Source organism: Monodelphis domestica, chromosome 1 (genome assembly GCF_027887165.1).
Source record: "Monodelphis domestica isolate mMonDom1 chromosome 1, mMonDom1.pri, whole genome shotgun sequence".
In the NCBI taxonomy this organism is placed as follows: Eukaryota; Metazoa; Chordata; class Mammalia; order Didelphimorphia; family Didelphidae; genus Monodelphis; species Monodelphis domestica.
This window is the reverse complement of record NC_077227.1, coordinates 548,119,538-548,132,414: the sequence shown is the minus strand read 5'-3', so window position 1 is coordinate 548,132,414 and position 12,877 is coordinate 548,119,538. Positions and strand designations below refer to the sequence as shown.

Below are 12,877 nucleotides of genomic sequence, written 5' to 3'. Positions count from 1 at the left end.
AAAAATATTTTTTATCAAATCTCTATGGTAGCAAAAAACTGGAATGACTGAACAAAATGTGGTATATGACTATTATGGAATATTACTGCACCATAAGAAATGTTGAGCAGGCTAATTTTTTTAAAAGCGTAGAAAATTCTAAATAAAATAATGAAAAGCAAAATGAGCAGAACCAAGAGAACATTATATATAGCAATGTAACTATTGTCTGAAGAATAATTTGTGAATATACACTTCGAGAATAGGAACTCATAAATGGAAGCATGCAAGACTGTGTGTGTATGTATTTTCTTTTGTCAAATGATGCTTTCACTTGTGTAGGGAGGGAATTACCTATGGATTTTAATATAGAAACAAAGTTTTTTTAAAAAGTTATTCTTAAATGAGTGAGATTTGCTTGCCAAAGCTAACCCTCAAATGCATATCAGAGAAAAACATTAGTTTTCCCGACCTACTTGGCTATGGCCCCTAACAACATTCTAGAGGCAACCAGCAATTTCACAGGTTCACTTAATTTTTAGAAGCCAAAGAAAGACTTAATTTTACTGTTCTCAAATTCAAAACTTAAACCTATCAGTCCAACAGCTACTCTGTACAATAGTACTGTAACCACGAAAATGTGGGTTTCAAGACATTGAATTGCCAAAACTGTAAAGATAATTTTTAGTGTCTTGAGTTAAATCAAAAATAAATGGTCGCCATGGGAAAAATTCCCAAATATGAAATACCCAAGTCAGCTGGGTTTTATGGAGATTTTAATTAATACAAATGAAGGAATTAAGGGAAGGGAAAGAGACATAGTAAGAGGAAATATTAGGAAAAGACTAAGGCCTAGGCCATTTGGCCTAGGCCTTTCTCTTAAAGAGTGAACATAAGTCAGTCTTTAATCACTCACCCCAAGGTCATTCCAAGCAAAACTCTAGTGTTCAGAGACCCAGCTACTCCAACTAGTCCAAGCTCCAATTCCTTCAGAGAGCCTCCTCTGACTCCTGACCTCCAATTCAGCTTCCAAAGCTGAACTCACCTCAGAGGCCTCCAGCTCCTTCCTTTTAAAGAAAATTTTCTCTTGTGTCACCTCCCCTAAATTTTCACATCTACCAATCACAGTCAATGCTTTTCCTAGTTAGTTTTCACCACTCTTTAGTTCTCACCTTTTCTGGGTATTATATCTTCTGAGTACTTCACACCTCTTTGCTAAGCTTGCCCTTTGTAAGTTGCTTGACCTTTTAGTGATTAATTTAACCTTCATAGGTACTTAGCACCCTTTTGTATTAGATCTAAAAAAATAGACCTAGCTTAAGGGCTTTTGCCTCACTATAAGTATGGGTTGGGGACTTTTTCTCATTGTTCTATCAGGAGTTTACAACTTTATCTTCCTCTAAGGCACTGTCTAAGTATGGGTGGAGTAATGTTAAAGTTCCCAATATATTCCCTGACCAAGTACCTTCATTAATAGCCTTAACCAAATGTTCCAAGGTAGAATCTGAGAAATTTTTTTTTAAACCCTTACCTTCTATCTTGGAGTCAATACTGTGTATTGGCTGCAAGGCAGAAGAGTGGTAAGGGCTAGGCAATAGGGGTCAAGTGACTTGCCCAGGGTCACACAGCTAGGATGTGGCTGAGGCCAGATTTGAACCTAGGACCTCCCGTCTCTAGGTTTGGTTCTCAATCCATTGAGCTACCCAGCTGCTCCCTGAGTCTGAGAAATTTTAAGATTCACAGTACATATAATTTCCCCTGCCTGTAATAATCTATAACCTGTCATGCCCTTGGCTGGACAGATGTTCTATCTTCTCATTTAAAAAAAAAATTCCTTACCTTTGATATTAGAGTAAAAGTATTAATATTTTGTTATGACAGATTCTCGATAAATACTAATTTTTTAAAAAAGATTTTCTCTGGACTTTCCAGGACTATCTACTACAGAGCTATTACTGGTCTATAACAATAGTTTTGCTCACTAGGAGCTCCATTAGAATTAATGGACACACACAGACATTCACTCTCTCTTTCAAAATAGCCTATAAGGGGTAATGAATGAAATAAAGAAGGAAAAGTAGTAAATAATGACAGTGGGTGGGACCTGAAATATTTCTTCTGTCCCCTTTCATCCTTTTACATAACAGATGTCAATTTATTAAACCATATGCTAGAATCTGTAGGCATGGCATTTTATAGTCATTTGCTTTGTATTCTTCACAGCATTTCCTTAGAATACATGGAACTCCTATCTAGCAACATTCCAAAGGCTCAGGTTCTCATAAATTCATTTCTTCCTCACACCTCATTTTAGCTTGGATTTGAATAGTAGATGTGACTGATCTATAATGTAGATTCATTCATGCTCTTTGGTTGACACCTGTTCATGATACTCCCTGTAATTACCTTTTACCAAACTTTAACATCATTTGTTTTACCAAACAAATAAGGTCCCCCTAAAAGGAGAGCATTGCAGGTGCTTTCATTATAACAAAATTTTATCACCATTTCACAAAATACTGTGTTATATACACTGTTCTGTTTGATAATAGTATCTTTCTCTAGGGTCAACAACAATCATCATGATATACTATTATTAGATATTGCATTTTAATATGCTTAACTTTGCAAGCATTTATTAAATGCTTGTCCTTGGCACTGGGAATACAAGATAAAAATGAGACTCTCCATGGAATTACCTTTACTAGAGGAATATAGCATATATACAGATTAGAAAAATATGAAGATATATAAAATAAGCATATTATCCTTTGCATGTAAATAGTAATGTTATATTTAGACTATTTAGTAGTAGTAACTCATTTATGTAATGCTTTAAAGTGCTTTCCTTACAGCAACCCTTTTGCAGTAGTATTGTTCTTCCTATTTTGCAAATGCAAAAGATGAGGTTTAAAAAGATTTCAAGTCACATGACCAAGAAGTGTCAGAGCTGAGATTTGAGCCAGTCTTTCCTTACTTTTTTGTTCACTGCTCTTTCCATCATTTCATGCTTCTAGAAAACCTTGCAATCAAGATTGATTCTCTTTTGGCTCATCTTCCCCTCCCCTACTCATCCAGTAGTCATCAAGTCCTATCATTTCTTCCTTCAAAATACTGTATATGTCTCCCTTACTCTTTGTTTTCCCAATTCTACCATAATTGTCCAGACTCTTGCCCCTTCATGCCTGTCTTGTTACAATGATTTTCTTCCCTTCTCCCTCCTAAAAATACCCATCCTCCACACTTCTCTCTCTTTTTTTGTTTTTGCCATGAGTACCACCATCCTCCCAGTCACTCAGATTTATAAATTCAAAGCCTTCCTTCACCCTTTTTCCTCACTGCCCCCATCCAATTATCAGTAAGTTGGTAATTCTTACCAGTTTTATTTCCACAACTTTTCATTATCAATGACTCTCCACTATACAGGATGATCAACCCCTTAATCCTCTCTCTCTTAAACTATAGTAATAATCTTAATTGCCCCCTTTTCCCAGTCTTTCCCACAGCTGAATAGACTAGTAGCTAGAGAGGTGAACTTAGGATCAAGAAGGCCTGAGTTTTAATCCTGTCTCAGACACTTAGTAGTAGTATGGCCCTGTCACTTAACCTTTCTGTGCCTCAGTTTCTTTGTTTAAAAAAAAGCAGTGAAGGGTGGAAGAGGTTGCCCCATTCCATAGCGTCTAATGTCCCTTCCATCTCTAAGCCTTTGATCCAATGATCTCTCAAAATCTGTCTTCCATACTTCTACCAAAATAATCTTCCTAAGGCACAAGTCTGACAAATTCCTCAGTAATCAAAAATCTTCAGTGGTTCTTTATGGCTTTGAGGATAAAATATAAAATCCTGAAACTGGCATTTTTGGCTTTTTACACAATCTGGCTTCTGCCTATAATTTCAGCCTCATTTCATACTCTTTCTTCTCCAGGAACTTTATGTTATAACTAAATTGTCTTGAACTCAACATTTTCCCAACTCTAAATTCGGTTCTACCCAGTGTACCTCTCTACTTCACATTCAGTCTTTATTATAACTCATTAGGGCTAAGGAAAATTTTTCCAGTAGAATACAAATTCCTTGAGGGCAAGGACTTTCATATTTATGTTCCCAAGATACATCTCAGTGCTCTGAACAATAGTAGGCATTTAATGTTTTTGAATTGAATTTCTCCTTTTATGGGCTTCCTACTAAGTAACGAAGAGATAGCAGCCTCCTAAATAGGAAAACGCTGATGTCCCAGCTAGATTGTGAATGACCTGTACCCAGTGTAAACTTGCCTAGCATTGTATTTTCTCTTATGAAATCTAAGGTTGGTAATTTTTCTCTGGAGTAGCTTTAGACAGTCTGTATCCTGGTTCTACATTTGGTGGAAACCAAAGGGGAAATTGCAGAAAAAGTACATTTTGCTATCACACACATTTAGATTCTCATTGCAGTGTCAGCATTTTTTTATAATAAAGCTTTGGCATATTCTTGAAGGTTTCCTTTTTCTTTCTTGCATTTGTATTGCAACAGATATCTGAATCAATGTACTTTTTCCCTGGTTACCAAACAGTACTTCTTACTGTCCCCTGAGCTCAGAATGACATCTCCCATCTTTTTTTTTAAATCAATTCTTCTGTTAATTTGAATTTTTTATTTTAATAAAAAATTTCCATATAAGTTTCCTAAAGTTAGGTGATCAATATTGTGTCCCTCTCTTCTTTCCTTCCCCTTCTAGAACTGACAAGCAATTCAATCCAGGTTATACATGTATTACAAGCAAAACATTTTCATATTATTCATTTTTATAAGTGAATAATCTTATAAAACCAAAATCCCAAAACATATGCCCAAATAAACAAGTGATAAATCATATGCTTTCATCTGCATTCTTACTCCCACAGTTCTTTCTCTGGAAGTGAGTGGCATTCTTTTTCATAAGTCTCTCAGAACTGTTCTGGATCATTGTATTGCTGTTAGTAGTAAAGTTTCACATTTGATCATTCCACAATATTTCAGTTACTGTGTATAGTGTTCTCCTGGTTCTGCTTATTTCACTCTGTATCAGTTCATGTAGGTCTTTCCAGTTCTTTCTGAAATCATCCTGTTCATCATTCCTTACATCACAATAGTATTCCATCACCATCATATACTACAATTTATTCAGCCATTACCCAATTGAGAGACATCCCTTTAGTTTCCAATTCTTTGCCACCACCAAAAGAGTAGCTATAAAAGGTCCTTTCCCTTTTCTTTTTGTCTTTTTGAGATACAGACCTGTTAGTTGGTATTACTGGGTCAGAAGGTATGCATTGTTTTATGGCTCTTTGGGCATAGTTCCAAATTGCCCTTCAGAATGGTTGGATCAGTTCACAACTCCATCAGCAATGCATTAGTGTCCCAATTTTGGCATCTCCCATCTTCATGCCTTTGCCCAGGCTATTCACCACGCCTGGAATGAATGCATCTCTTTTCACCAGTGCCCTAACTAGGATTATCTGAAACCTAGAGCATTTACTTGGGTTAATCAAGGATAAAATAAAGCAGTATGTCCATGTTGGCAGCTGAATAAGGAAATGGCTCATTCTTCTTGTAGTCTGCACTCAGCCCATATAACCAGTGACACTCAACTACTAAGGAAAGGAGAGAGGGAGGGTGATAAATAGGAGCAGAGAGGGGATAGAAGAGAGGCCCTCAGTGGGTCAGGACCCTCAGGGGTAGTACTATGCCACATAGGACTAAAGAGAATCATATTTCTTCCAGATACTAGTGCCCTGGACAAAGCCCTGGTTCTCTTATCCTGTGTTCTGCCATAGTCTCCAACTCTGCCTCTTAGATTCCCTGACTTCATTCAGTGCTCAGCTCAGAGACCTTTCCTCATACTCATAATTAGTTCTTTTTAGAGCCGTCTCATTCCCAAAAATACCTTGTATTTAAAAATACCTTTTCTCTATACATACTGCTTTCTGCTCTCCATCTATACCCTCTTCCTCCCAGTCCCTACACCACCACCACCACCCATAGTAGAATATCAGTTCCTGGAGGTCAGGGAGGGCCAGTAATTTGCAAAGCACTGAGTACCTCAGCCGCATAAGAACTGGGTGAAATGAATTCTTTCTTAAATTTGACTTTAAAAACAATCATGGTGCTTGCTGTCTTTTGCTTCTGTTATTTCCCTCCATGTTTACTTCAAAACTAGTGTGGATCACATAAGTGTTATTCTACAAAAGTACAAGAAACTTGAAGAAATATTCATCCCCTGAGGGCCAGAGAATTCTTTTTCAACCTTTATTCTCATCCTCAACCCAAGTATTTTCTTAGGTTTTTGATTTGCATATATGTTCCTCACTATATGCTTAAGCAATTAAACTTTACTTGTGCCTGAAAACATTCAGTTCATCTACATCTTCAGTGAATTACTTTGCCTCCAGCCTGAAGCATGATGAGTCTGAGTCTGTAGTCACTGATAAGATGTATAGCATGAAGGTGGGTGTGTAACTGAGCTTGAGATCTGAAGTTACATGCCTTCCACAAGCTTGAGTAAGGAAAGGTCACCCAGGAGAGAAATCCTGTCCTAAAAAAGACATAGTTTATATGTCTGGCTCTGAAAAATGATACAGACTGCAGAGGCACAATTAACTCCTGTACTTTTTAAAAGCCTCTGGGAAAGAAAAAAAGTTCTCACCTCCTCCCCCTCCTACTACCTGGGATAAAGAAGACAAGCCTTTGTGAGATGCTGCTGTCCTCAAGTCATAGGGAACTCTGGGTTTTTCTGTTTTCTCCAGAAATAGTTTTGGTCTCACTCTTACTCTGAAAATATGAAATTATTTCTTGTACGCATTCCTCTGTTCCCATTATACCCCAGCCCCCCAGCTCCCCACAATCCTCAGGGACTCAAATACCATTCCTTCCTCTTACCAATAACTAGAAGGAAAGCTTTACTTTGTCTTCACTTCCTACTAATCCAGAACGGTTTGTTCACCTCATTAGTTATTGAGATTAGGTCAGAGGCCATGCCACACCATCACTGTTCACTGTTGCATAATGCTGTATATGGATTACAAAGCTTTTTCAAGAAGTTTAGCTAATAGGAATGTTGAGCTTGAAGGAATGGTAGGTTCAAGCTAATGTTTTGTTTTGTTTTTTAAGATGGGAAAGATGCATGTTTATAGATATCAAGAAAAAATCCACTAGATAGGAAGAGACTAATGAGCTAATGTTTTTTTTTTTTAAGATGGGAAAGATGCATGTTTATAGATATCAAGAAAAAAGCCACTAGATAGGAAGAGACTAACGATTAGAGGGAAAGAGATGATGACAGGGGAAAATTGCAGGAGACAGAACATGATGGAATCAGTCATAATGACTGGATTGGCTTTGCCAGGAAGTAGAGCCACTTTCTCATCAAGTTATACCAGTGTATATACCATCTTATATGCTTCTTGTTTGTGTTCCCTCATAAACCTTCCATAAAGTCTTCTTTCTATGTATAAATATTGGTATAGCACTCAGGTATTCTGGTTTTTATTGATTGCTTATACTAAGTGACCAGCCAGCCTCCATTTCTGATCATATACAGATTATACCAAAAGTCTTAATGCAGATTTAATCTATCAAGATTTAGGGGACAACCCTATTATTAAATAAAGAGGCCTGGTAATCAGGAAAATTTGCAGTCAATTCTTCTGACATCTACTATCTTGTCTGATCCTGCTCAAAAAAACATTTTACCTGTCAATGTTCCCAGTAACTCTGCCAATTGGTATTGATAGAGAGGGTTTCCTCACCCGGAGCTTCATAGTCTAATGAAATCACAAATCTAGATCTAGAAAGTAAATTCCTTTTCCTTTTTCTTGCATGTAGGTCATCACTGGGAGAAGGCTTCAACCTACTTAGACCCACCATGCCCTACTTAGAACCATCATTGCTCCTTAGGTCACCTGAAGTTTTGTTTCTTTGAAAATTATGGTGGCATAAGATTCCCAACTGGGATAGCATCGGTATTAAAAAGATGGGGTTTTGTGTCAGAAAATATGTTGAGATTGTTAAAAGTATTGCACAGTTTCCCAATTGTAATTCAGCCTGCTCGTTTCCTCCCATTCAATTTTGGGTCCAACTCATTTTCCAAACTGACAGCTTTTTTGAATAGTTCTGGTTGAAGCTTTTGCAGTTATAGTTAGTTCTCATCTTCACTTCCTCTCCTAATTTGGTTTTGATTTTGGCCATCATGCTAACTACTAGTCAGTGTTCCAACTGCCTGCAAAAAGCTGATTCTCATATAACACCCACATTAGTAATTGGTTTTTCCTGACTATTAAGATATAGTCAGTTTAATTTTTTGTGGTATTATTCATTGTTTGCTATGTCCAGTACTTTCTGATTCTCTTCCTAAAGAAAACATTTGTGTTATGCAATTACCTGAGCAGGTTTATAGTCTCTGACTTGTTTCTTAAACCTAAATCATATTTTTCAGTATTTTCTTCATACTTATTGAAGTCACCAGGTTTCAAAGTATGTGTTGCCATGGTTTTAAACAGGTTTGTCAAGTTCTTTGTAGATCTAGGAAATGTAGTATTTTATTCAAGGAATAGCATGTAAACTGGCATAGCTGGATCAGAGAGTGCTGGAGCTGTGTAAAGTATAAGTAGAATGGGAAAGATAAGTAGAAGTATAATGTGATCAGACCTAAGTTTTAGGAAACCACTTAAGCAGCTGAGTATTGAATGGATTGATTTGGGGTAAGGCCTAAGGCATGGAAAATAATTAGAAGATGTTATTGCAATAATCCAGGTAAAAGATTATGTGAGGGCTTTAACTAGAGTGATGAATATTGATATAAGGAGAAGGGAACACATTTAAGAGATGGTATAAGGTAGAAACTATTAAGATTGACAACAATTTGTATATGTGGGGTGAGTTAATATCACATTGGGGTTGCAAGTCTAGATGTCTTAGAGGACAGGACTGTCAGTAGTGTGAATCTTAAAACTGCTCAAACTATACCTTAGAAGATTTGGTTAAGTTTTTCCCCTATTTTAACAATGGAGGTACTTGATCAGGAATGTATTGAGAACTTTTAAAATTACTCCACCCTACTCAGACAGTGCCTATGGGGAAGATAAAGTTGAAAACTCCTGATTAAACAATAAAAAGTCCTGAACTCATACTTATAGTAAAGCTAGAACCTTAAGCTAGATCTATTTTTAGATCTAATACAAAAAGGTACTAAATACCTATAAAGGTTAAAATAATCACTAAAAGGTCAAGCAACTTACAAAAGGCAAGCTTAACAAAATGAAGTCCTCAGTAGATTTTATCTAACCAGAGAAAGTAAGAACAAAAGATGTGAACTAAGAATGGGCAGTCCTGGGAAAAATCATCTACTGTGATTGGTAGATGTGAAAATTTAGGGGAGGTGACATAAGAAAATTTCTTTAAAAGGAGAAAGCAGATCAGGTAATGGAATAGTTTTTTGGATTGGAAGTTAGTTGGAGTTGGAGTTCGGAGGTTTGGAGCTTGCTTGAAGACAATCTTGTGGTGAGTGATAAAGACTGACTCACTCTCCCTTAGAATCAGGCCTAAGCCATTTGGCCTAGGCCCTTTCTACTATTTTCTCTCTCTCTCTCTCTCTCTCTCTCTCTCTCTCTCTCTCTCTCTCTCTCTCTCTCTCTCAATTCCTTCATTTGTGTTAATTAAAATCTCCATAAAACCCAGCTGACTTGGGTATTTTCATATTTGGGAATTTTCCCATGGCGACTACTTAATTTTAGATTTTAAATCAAGACACTAAAAATTGTCTTTACAGTTTGGCTGAAACCTTTATAAACAGTTTTGTCAATTCACAGTCTTGGCAAACCACATTTTCATGGTTACAGTAGTAACCGGGAAGTTTGTAGGAGGAGAGGATTTGAGTTCTATTTTGAACATGTTGAATTTGAGGTGCCTAAGAGATATCCAGACCAAGATGTCCAGTAGCTAATTGGCAATTCATATCTTTAGCTCAAAAAAGAAAGGAGGGCTAGATATATAAACCTTGGGATAATCTGCATAGAGATAATAATTGAACCCATGGGAGCTGATGACATCATCAAGTGAGAATATGTAAGGAAAAAAGAAAAGAGGGCTCAGTTCAGAGCCTTAGGGGATACTCATAGTTAATGGATGTACATGGATGAAGAACCAGAAACAGAAACTGAGAGGAAAGGCAGACAAGTAGAAGAAGTGCTTGATAAAGGAATTGTATTATAAGTGCTTAAGAAATATTTCCTAAAATGAATTGAATTAGTCAATATAGAAGTGAATGAGAAAGGAATGAACAACAGAGATATAAAGGAGTGATCTTTAGTTAGAAACAGAAACTACTATTTAAAGTGACAGTTGGGGATAATTTATATGCTATATTAAAAAAGACTACAGCACCTCTTCATGTTCCTGAGGAATCAATTTGATATTTCACAAAAGTTAATAATCATTCTCATGTGAAACATACTTGATATTTTGCTTTTTTAAAAAATGCATCTATCCTCTGTGTATCTTGTTTCTTATTGCTTTATGCGTATAATAAACATGAACTCTACCATTAGCTGGAGTACAAATGGCACTCTTCATTTATAGGCTCTATCTCACAATGATAGTAATCAATGATTTTTGTTATGGGTCTATATGAAGCATTCCTCTATGAATTGGTTTTCATAAAGGATTATGATTTGTGAATAATCTGTTCCTCCTAGAAGTATGTATGGTAAATCCAGAGCCTTGGGAATAGCAGTGTCCTGTAGAGCACTGGTAGCCTGGGCGACTCAGTGGATTGAGCAATGGACCTGGAGTCAAGAAGTCTGAGTTCAAATCTAGTCTCAACTGCTTACTAGTTATGTGACCCTGGGCAATTCACTTAATTTCTATTTGCCTTAATCCACTGGAGAAAAAAATAACAAACCATTAAGTATTTTTGCCAAGAAAACCCCATAGACAGTATGGTCCACAGAATCATGAAGAGTTGGTTGGGCATTAATGGCTGAACAACAAGTCAACCACTGGCTCTGCTTCCAACCTGCATTATCCTCCATCCCCATCCTTACCAATACCAACCACTTACCAATTGCTTTTCATGGTGGGTAAACCTAAGAGCCTCCAGGAAGAGTAGCAGCATACTTAGGCCACCAGCCATGGCTCCCCTGCCCTGGGAAAAGATTCTTGTGAAATGGTGACCTAGCAACTCCCCTATGTCCCCACTTCAGTCACTAAGGTTTCAGAAAAGAAATTTCTCACCCCAAAGTCCTTGGCACAATGGGTCAATATCAGAAATGGCATATAATTTTATTAATCAAAGTGACATTAAAATAGATACATTATCCCAGCACAGGACCTATCCTTCTGACTTGGAGCTAAAACTTTTTTATCTTTTTTTCTCCTTTGTCATACTATTCTGTAAGTATTTCAGCCCTTCGCATAATGCTTTGTATCTGTAGTACTGCTTATTAGATATACATCCATTACTTGAATATTATACCAGATTTAAGAAACAAACCCATTTTGTTTTTGTTTTTTAAATAATTACTATAGATACTGAGAAATTTGGAACAAGGCTTAGCTGAAGATGGGAGCATGAGTAACATTACACAAGAAAACAGGAATGGTAAGTATTTCCCTTCCACTATGCCTTCTAGAATGCCTGCTCCATATTTAAGAGATTTCCTTTCACTTTAAATTCTTCCCTTCTCCTGCCATCTTCTGATACTCCCTGAGACTTAGCTTCCTCCTAATAACACTACTTCCTACCCAGACACATTTACTCTCATAACCTCCAACTCACTGGTTGTGGTAGAGGAGTCAGAATTCTCCTTGCTCTTCATTGTCAATTTCATTGACTTAGAAGTTCATACTACCAACTATATTACCCGTTTCGTGTCCTGATGACATTTTTCTATCAATTCCGAAAATATTTCCCTTCCTTTTCTTAATGACTTCAGTCCCTGACTTATGGGCTTTCCATCCCACCTCTGCCCTCACTATAGAGGACTTTACCATCTATAATGATGCTCCCTCAGTGCCCTAATTTCCTAATTCCTCAATCTAATCAGTTCCTATCCATGCACTTCAGCTATACACATAGATGGTCATATCCTTATTATTGCTGTCACCCTTAAGTGTTCCATTCCTAAATTTACATATTTTGAAATTCCTTTATCTGATCATAATATGTTATCATTACATCTGACCCTATGACTTCTGACCCTTAACTGTTTTTTTGTCCCAACCATGACTTCCCATCCCACCACCCCTCACTTCTTTCCCAGGTCATCAGCCATGTACTGGATACACTCCTATTCATGCACTCCTAAATGGAGCTAGAGAAAAAATTTTAAATCATGCTAATTAGGCCCACTATTAATCAGTTTACTGTCCCACTTCCTAACTTCTCCTCAAACTGTTTACCATACTTCTTCTTCCCCTCCCTCTCAGCTAAGGACCTGGCTATATGCTTCAGTGAAAAAACTGAAGCCCTTTGCTGAGAGCTCCCTCTTCCCTTCTTTTATCTCACTTCTTTATCTTTATCTCTCTCAGACATCTTCTCTACTTTCTTCTCCTTCATTTTTGTATTAAATTAAAAAGTAGCTCTGATACTTGTCAAGACCAAGTCCTCTACATATACTCTCTCTCTTTCTCTTTTCTTCCACCATCTTTATTCTCTCCCTGCTTCTACTGACTTCTTCCTTGCTGCCTATACACGTACCCAAGTATCCCACATCCTTAAATCTTCACTTGATACTATCATCCCTATTGTCTGTCATCCTATATTTTCTATACTCAGTCACTTCACTCTGTATTAGATCACAAAAGTCTTCTTTTAAATTGTACCTTAAACATAGATCTGTAAGATTTAGAATTGGTTTGAGTAAATATATGAATTAAAATAATT

The 12,877-nt window shown here is 36.9% G+C and overlaps 1 protein-coding gene across 2 annotated transcripts in view; it reads left to right on the top strand.

Moving 5' to 3' along the window:
* The window catches only part of TRAPPC12 (trafficking protein particle complex subunit 12), a 189,656-nt gene that overhangs the window by 123,719 nt on the left and 53,060 nt on the right, over nucleotides 1–12,877 (top strand). For both annotated transcript variants that reach the window (XM_007476184.3, XM_007476185.3), the window contains exon 7: nucleotides 11,521–11,593. In XM_007476184.3, the coding sequence (XP_007476246.1) occupies nucleotides 11,521–11,593 (73 nt within the window). The remainder of the gene's footprint in view (nucleotides 1–11,520; nucleotides 11,594–12,877) is intronic.